The 8,561-nt window shown below is 50.1% G+C and overlaps 1 protein-coding gene across 1 annotated transcript; it reads right to left on the reverse strand.

Moving 5' to 3' along the window:
- Positions 1 to 720: 720 nt before the first annotated feature.
- LOC126496907 (SKI family transcriptional corepressor 2-like) lies at positions 721 to 8,281 on the reverse strand. The gene is made up of 5 exons (XM_050134594.1): positions 8,233 to 8,281; positions 7,353 to 7,418; positions 7,178 to 7,261; positions 2,900 to 3,419; positions 721 to 2,638 (listed from the first exon to the last, which is right to left on the reverse strand). The coding sequence occupies exons 1-5, from the start codon at positions 8,279 to 8,281 to the stop codon at positions 2,401 to 2,403; spliced, it is 957 nt and encodes a 318-aa protein (XP_049990551.1). The 3' UTR covers positions 721 to 2,400.
- Between the last annotated feature and the right edge of the window lie 280 nt (positions 8,282 to 8,561).

Here is an 8,561-nt window from a genome sequence, read left to right on the forward strand (position 1 = left end):
TTGTTTTTTTTTTTTTTTTTTTTTTTCCGAGACAGGGTTTCTCTGAAGTTTTTGGTGCCTGTCCTGGAACTAGCTCTTGTAGACGAGGCTGACCTCAAACTCACAGAGATCCGCCTGCCTCTGTCTCCCGAGTGCTGGGATTAAAGACGTGCGCCACCACCGTCTGGCTGTAGCCTATTTCTTGAGTGGGGATATAAAAACTCACACAAGCTAAAAACATCTACCACACTCTCTACAAGAGAACTCAACGGTGGCCCTCTGCAGATGGAATGTCTGGGTGCTCCCTGGACTCACACTTGAACTCTATCCCTCAATGCACTTGTACTCATAGGCTGTGATTAATGAGTAAGAGTTCACGCTAAGGAATGGAACTGCTACCCTTGTAAGATGCCAGAGGGAGCTTCCTAGGCTCCTGTGTCACAGAAGGACTAACTAAAGGGACCATCTACGAAGCAAGCCTTCAGGAGATGCTAACCTGGGGTCTTGACTATAGGGCTGCAGTGATAAAGGCCTGTTGTTTATAAAGTAGTTTGTCACAGGTATTTAGTTGTAGCAGCAGCAAAGATTAAAAAACACAAGCAAAGACATGACGGCCCATTAAGATGCTAATTCTTCCCCAAAGAGTGGAATTTACAACACAATAGGGTAGCTCTGTAAGTTTCTACTCTGAAACACGCCTGTGTGTGCCTGACTATGCCTCACTTAAATTTGGGACTTGGAACACTTTTTAGACAAGAAAAACCTTTCTCCACAAAAATACTACTTTGAAACCCCATTTCATAAACTGCGGAGGTCTGAGTCCATGAGGCACAATTACACTTCAAGATCGGAGGTATTTCCAACTATGCCAGTGACAAGTACGGCTCAGCTGGATCTTTATTATTGTTATTATTATTTTATGTCGTAAAATTATTTCTCTTTTTGATGAGTTAAAAGTCTGTCCATGGACAGTTTCGCACACATACACAAAGCATGCTGACTGCTCTTGCCCCTACGTTATTTATAACAGCGCCATTTTTTCCTATTTGGTACAGGATACAGGGTGAACCACATCATGAGGGCCACCCTCACAGACCTAGGGCTACCTCTTCTGAGGACAGGCTACTATCGAAGCCTGAATCAAGGATATATCAAGGCCATTAAGGAGAAGATATTTCCTCCTGGAATAGAGTCGGCTCTACCCCTGGCCTTGGATGGAGACCAAAGATTCCAAGCTAGCCAGAACACAAAAGTTAATCCAGCCAGGCCTGTTGGTCACCTAACCAAAGAGATCAACCCTCAGGAAGGCAGATTTGCTTTAAAGCATGCCAAAGACATGGGAGGAATAAATATTTCTTCTTGAGATAATGGACTTAGTCTTACCAGAAACTCCTGGCTGTGTGGCCCCTGCTATGATTTGCTCGGTTTTCTCAATTACTTGGAAAAACCTAACTTTTGCTTCTCCCTTCTTTTTTATCTTTTTCCTTCTTTCAGAGTCTTCCCAAAAGCCCGAGGATGCTGCCCTGAACACACTGCACTTCCTCACACCCCTTTTCTGAAGCTGTCCCTGAGTCCCACTTCTGTTGTATAGGAGAGCCGTCTCTACCTCTTCTCCATCCTCTTCCTGGAAGCTGCTGAGATTTACACCTTGCTTGCCCTGGAGTTCAAATAAAATAAAACTCAAAATTGTCCTCGAGTTTCCTTCTGAGTTCATTCTTGCATTTTTTTTTATTAACAAGATTAAGAATCTTAAAAAGGAATCCCTATTGACCCCTTACCATGTGGCAACCCAAATGGGGTTTCCCTAAAATTCCAATAACAAGAAGGGAAATAAAGAATGGGCTTAGGATCTTACTGTGTCTTCAAAAGAAGGCAGGTGCCCAGGCCCACTCTAGGAATGTTTGCCCCCACTCTTCTGTGCTGAGTTGGCAAAAGACAGTTTTTGAAACCCAGTAATTAAGACATTCTTCCGGTGGTTGTGAAAAGCACCCGGGGGTACACGCTATGCATCCAAAATAATGAGCCTCACCAGAGATCCAGCACTAACGGCGGACCAAGACTGCCCTTAGCAAGCTGAAGTGATTTTCCTACAAAATACCTGATTTTGCTTCTTTCTTGGAATAGTTTGGTCAAAGTTTCATTTCTTTAAGTTTTCATTTGTCATTAATACTTTGACACTTAAGAGATAAGAGATGAAGTTTTAAACCCCAAATCTCTGGTTTGATGAAGACATTACTATGGTGTCTCTTTGGTCGTTAACAAGTGAGACATGTCTCTGTCCCTTCTAGCACCAGGATTAAACAGCCGGACATCGAGCCACCTTAGTGGCTATGCAAAGGCGGCATCGCAGGCCCCTTTCCCTGACAGGAAAACCGAGGCAGCCCAGTGGCCTGTTGGATAAACATCCCACAGCAGCCGCGCTCACTCGCGATCATTCTGTCCAAGTATTACCCGATGCAAAGGAAATGGTCTGACAAAGTTGGCGGTGCGCGGGGAGATGAGATGGGGGATGAGGCGGGGTGGTGGGATGGGCGACGACCAGTGATGGTGGTGGTGATGGTGATGGTGGTGACAGTGGTGGCGGTGACGCTGGGCCGGCTCTTCTCCCGTTTTTCCATGACTGACAGTCCTCGCAGGCTCCGCCGTCCCCGCGTGGCCTCTGCCCGGAGAAACAGGATTTGCACCCAAGCCGCACGTTCGCTGGCGCGAGGCTGCGGCGCCCCACGAGCCGGCCACGCGCCCCTCTGAGCTCCCGCGCCGGCTCCGCCCGAGCATCGCAGCCTTGGTTCCTCCGGCCCGGCCTCCCAGCACTTACTACCCCTCCTCCCCACCAGCCCTCTCTTCCCCCCCGGGGCAGCGCCCACGCCAGGGCCCGCCCCGCCGAGCCCCCCACGACCTGGTCCCGGCCCCCATCACTTACGCTGCGCTGGGCCCGGCGCGTCCGGCGGCCCGAGACAAAGGCTGAGCGGCCCGGGTGCCGCCGGCTGCTCCCCTAGCCGCGGTTGCCGGGGACCAGGAGGAGGATGGGGAGGATGGAGAGGATAGAGAGGAGGAGGGGCGGGGAGCAAGGGGAGGCAGCAAGGGAGCGCGGGGGAGGGGCCCGTGGCGTCCGCCACCCACCGCTGCAGCCCCAACCTTAGCCCTCCTTCCGGGCCGCCACCCTCCGGGGGTGCAGACCTCCCCCCCAGGGACCAGGGTACCGCCCCCCTGGGGGCGGGGTGGGAGGAAGAGGAAGGGAAGGAGGAAGGCGGTGAGTGCGCCTGTGTGTTCCTCCTCAACCGTGATCGTCTCCACCCACCCCCGCGCCCGCCAGCAACCCCAGGAACATGCTAGACTCCGCGCCTCAGCCGCCTGGCTCCCAACGGCCCCGCTCCCGCCTCCCTCGGTGCCGGCACACCTCTGCCCCAGACCAGCCAGCCCATCCACCTCCACCGGCAGACCTGAAGGTTAAGTGGCCGAAGGCGCTGGCGAGCGACGTCCGTCTGAGAGGTGACAGCGGGGGTCTGAGCCCTTTGTGACCCTCCTCTTGTGGCGCGCCTTCTGCTCCAGCACTACCCCTAGTACCTATGGGGACCTCCAAGGTTGGGGAGTTGGGCAGGTGCGATCTGCCGGGCATGAGTCTCCCATAGGCATCTTGCTATAAAAAGTAACTCCGTGGCTTGGCTCAGTCTTTTATGTCTTGGTGAAAAGATTTTTTTTTCACATTTTAAAAACTTTGTATTGTTATTTTTTTTTTTTCAGTCAAAGGAGGAGAATAGTGTAAAAAGCCATCTTCAGCCTCAAGAGACGCTAGAATTTTCCCGTCCACTTCACTCAAAAAGCACAATGGCTATGTCAGTTTCCATCCCTTAGTGTCATCCTAACTAATGCTATTTTCGGAGCATCCTGGATCCCCCGGCCTGTGCTAAATGCTTCACCTGTGCCGCTTGGCTTGGGGGAAGAAACCAAAACAATTTGTCCTCGAGTTGGTAGTGGGAAGGCTCTTGATAAGCCTTCCATGAGCTAAGCAACACTGACCCACCAAGGGCCAAGCTGCTGTGGTTATGTCCTAGACTCTGCCAAATGTGACTGAAGCCATCCCTGGGTGGGGGGGGGGGGGAGGGGACGGGACGACAAGCAGAATGTTGGCTTAAATTCCAAGGGCTTCGGGTCAGTCCTTAGCCTTAGGAACCCACGTGCAGGCAGGTTATAAGCCACAGAGGTAGTTGGAGTCTGAGGGTGGGGCCTGGCATCCTCCAAGAGAATCCAATTTCCTGCAGTGATTTGGTTGGAGTCCTGGAGTCCACACGCAGCATGAGATTAATGCTGAAGCACTTTGGTCTGCATTTAAGTTTCATGTGTTTGAGTTGAAGAATTGGTTCCTGCCTATTCCTTAATTGGTGCAGCATTCTAAGGAGAGACTCAGGCCATGCTGAGGGTACCCAGCCGGCCTCTCTGTGTGCCTTATCCCTCCCAGCGGCAGAGCAGAGGGGTGTCTTTGGTGACTGATTCAGGGAGGAGTTGGGTAGACAGGTCAAGATGAAGACTATGGTCTCAGCCCGTCTGGCTTTCCGCCCTTCACCCCTTCTCAGGGGTGTGCCCTTGGGCAAATGACTTGGCCACTCTGTGCCTTATTTTCTCAATGGCAAAAACTGGGAGTGTGGATGGAGTCTGTCTGATGGAGCTGCGGGAGGCATTTCTGCATGTAGAGTACTTGGCCTAGAAAGGTGGAGAAGGCACTGTACGCCCTTAGCCTACCGTAAGGGAAAAGTAGAATGACTGAAGCCCAGAGAGATTGCTGTTCCAAAGGATTTGTGGCCTTGTTTTCCGAGGACGGAAGGGGCCCAGCCCTAGCTGGTTTGCAGAGTTAGCTGAATGTACAGAAAGCAGAATGACTCTTCCCTTCGCAGAGGCCTGCGGAGCTTCACACAGGTACTTCCGGGCCGGCACATCTGCAGAACCCCTCTGGACCTGGCTCTCCTAATCACATGACTCCAGGACACGGCCTTTGAAGGCTGGAAGGAAATGGAAGGTTGCATCCACTTTCCCAGCCAAACTGACCACGGTGACTAGAAAATGCCCTGCTGACCCGACTCTGTGTGTGAGCTGTCCCCAGCAGCCTGCCCACCCACCCACCCCCCATTTGTGGTGGCAGCTGTCAGGCATTCAGACTGTGGCAAGGATTGAGCTGGTGTCCGTCTTCAGTCTTGGCTTTCCTTGTGACCTTCTCACCATTGCCCCACCCCGTGCTGTGCAAACTACTTCTAGAAGGAGCAAACAAAAACCATTCTCCCAAGAAGGCTTGCCCTGTACAGTGACTCTCAGTCTTTAGCTAGCCCGGGAGCTGGCACGGGTGACTTGAACTTGCTCCCAAAGTCATCCTCTCTGTATAGAGAGACAGAGGCATGTGTGCCCTAGAGCTAGGGCTTCCAGCACCTTGATAATGGCATCCTGGTTTGGATTTTTCACGTCCTGGTTGCTCTCGCTTCCCATCTGTTATAAGAACCATAGCCTCCTACCCTGGTGGGGCTCAGGACTTTACTAGCTTTTTCTGATGAGAGCCGTGTTGTGTCTGTCATCTTGGCATCCCTTGGAAAAGCTCCCAAGAAACCCAGTTTCAAGGAGGGAAGGTTTTGGAGGTCTTTCCATGATCCCTTGGGTTCTGTGGCTTTGGAACAACAGAGGGGCGAGGTAGAAGGTCATGGTGGGGAACTCACAGCGCAACAAGGCTACTCATCTCATGGTGGCTGGGAAGCAGAGAGAAGATGGGACAAGGTTACAGTGTCTCCTAGGGCACACCCTCAGTGACCCAGCTTCCACTTGCTACTTCATCCCAGTGACCCAGCCTCCTGCTATTCCACCCCACACTTCAGAGATTCTGTCACCTCCCAAAACTGTAGTCAGGTGAGGACCAAGCCTTAGGCATGTTGGCTTCCAGCGGGCATTTAAGATCTGAACCAGGGACCCATCCACCCCTCTTCTGTCTTTGCTGTTTCATTTCCCTCACGCCTTCCTTCAGTTCCCTCTTTGCTCTGTCAACCCGACTGTCCTTTGCTGTGTCATATTATCCCACCACAAGGAGTTTTTAAAAACCTTTCATTGTGCTTTGCCTGCACAAAGTCTGGAAAACGTAGACGAATAAAGCCGAGTTTCAGGTTTTGTAGGATGAGCTCGATAAACGAAGCGTGGTGGTGTCTGGTCCTCTTCAGAGGAAAACTGCCAGATCCTAAGTGTTCTTACAGAACATGGACTATCCTATGACTCTTGGAGATAACTTTACCAGAGAGCCTTAGCAATGGGTTAAGATGAAACACAACGAGGGACATTATTAGCATCCATTTGTTCTTTGTGGACAATCTGACACTCAGAGGCGGCTCCGAGGGAGAACTCTATAAACTATTAAAATGACAAAGAACTTCAGTCTAGATAAAGAAATCGAGTTCAGTTAGCTAAATGGAAGACCGTACAAATGTAAGCGGACAGCTCGCGGTGACGAATGGGCTCCATAGCTATAAAGATCAACTTACAGAAGATTAATAGGAGGGGAGATGTATAATATCTGGGCTTCCAGCTGTTGAGAAGTGCTAAACTTATTGACACTGAAGATAAGCTTGGATAAAAGAAATTCCACCCAAATGGAGAGAAACTACTTTAAAGGAAGCCTAATGCCGGCGACTAAATTAAGGCAGTAAATATATCTGTGGTTCCGGCTCATTTACTCTTCTAGGGACTACAGATCATTATAATGAACAGCAGATTATTAACCACAAAGTGCCCTATGCATCACGACGAATTTGAGCCACTCACTCTCCCACACCAAGGGAAATCCAGTTGTCCCAATAACAAGAAAGTTTGTACGCACTCGTTGAAAACTAAGAAAATTGAGAATTTCATAGAGAGTGCCTTTATATCAAGAAATAAAGCCTGTGGTCCCTCCTTGGTGGTCTGGATGGATCTGCCAACCAAGAGAAAACAATGGGAGAACTGATGGTGATATCTGAGGCTGGTTAGGAACAGGCTGGTGGTAGATCGGCCTCACCTGGAATGCTTGTCTTCCGTGTCTCCTCCAAAGGAGACACCAGCCCCAGAATCAAGCCCAGCTACACGGAGACCTCGAGAAGAGATACTGAGGTCTCGGCTTTGCTGGCATCTCGGTCCAGGCACCTGATGGGGGAATGAAGCGGCCTCCAGATGACTGGCATGCCCAACCCTCAAGTACCCTCCAGCTGTCGAGTCTTTCCAAGCTTCACAGAGAGAACTGCCTCCCCTTCGATAACGTGACCAAATTCCTGATCCTCCAATTCTGTAAGCACAATAAAGTAAGGTTGCTTAATGCCATGAAGTTTGGGTAAGTCGGGGTGATTGCAAACTAGAATACTGAGCAATGTACAGACGTATGCCAAAGGAGACAATTTGCACCACAAAGTTGACAGCCTTCGCAAGGCCCCGTGGGAAACAAGCTGAATTAGGAGGTAGGGGTTCTGCTGAATTTCAAGGTGTACTGTGCCACCTACAGCCCCACATCCCGGGGAAAATGATAGCCTCCTGCCTACGTCTATAAAATCAGACAACCTGATCTCCATCACGGGAGTTAGAACATGGACTGCCCACAGATGTTCGTCATTATTGACCGGCTCACACACCAGGTGTGCCCATTCCACGGCAGAGCACAGGGGAAGGACTCCTGCTTCCCAGGCATGGCATTTGATGATTTCCCTTTCAGCCAAAGGAGATTCACGCGATGGGCTTGGTAAGCCGGCCCTGCAGTTTTACAGTTGACCTTAAGTCGGAGTTGTACACTCTTGTTTGAATTGTCACCTACAGTAAGAGATACACAGACTGTGAGCCAGATACACAGTATCTACCTATGTAAAGCCGTATTCAGATGCTGATGAAACCCTACTGGCTTTCATACACACCCTGCACGCTGATGCTTTCTATTTTGTTCTGCTCACTTTTTCCAAAAACACTACTTGGGTTTCAACAGTCTACTAAGGAATCAAATTTACAAGTTGAAAGCCAAGCAGCAATTATTTTTTTATATGGCTTCTGCAGTGGTTCATCTTAGGTACCAAATTGATGAGCCTAAGGGATGTCCAGACAGCTGGAAAAAAAATTGTGTGTGTGTGCACGCGAGAGTGGATTGGTGTTCAGAAGAGATTGCTAGAATCAGTATATAGGGGTAGAGAAACTGACCCTCCTCAGTATCAATTGGCATCATCCAATCCCTCTAGTCCCCACATGAAACAAAGAGGAGGAGGAGGGCAATCTCACATTCTCGAGCCCGAGCTGGGACAACAATCTTCTGTTGTCCCTTGGCCATCAGCCCTCAGGTTCTCAGGCCTCCAGGTTTAGATTAGAGCTAAACCAGTGGCATTCTGTTATCCATCTAGCAAATGACACGCTGTGTGACCTCAGCCACCATGATCCCATGAGCACTCTAATATATTACCATCATTTTCTATATTTTTCTCATCTATCACTTCAGATTCTCCTCTTTGGTTGTGACCAAGGCAGATTCCTTACAGTAAACTTTTTGTTGTTTTTGTCTTGCTCAACTGATCTTCCCTATGTATGCCCCACCCCTGCAGGATCCCCAGTCT

This window comes from Alexandromys fortis, unplaced genomic scaffold (assembly GCF_014885135.2).
Source record: "Alexandromys fortis isolate MF-2015 unplaced genomic scaffold, M_Fortis_MF-2015_v1.1 scaffold_20, whole genome shotgun sequence".
Lineage (NCBI taxonomy): Eukaryota > Metazoa > Chordata > Mammalia > Rodentia > Cricetidae > Alexandromys > Alexandromys fortis.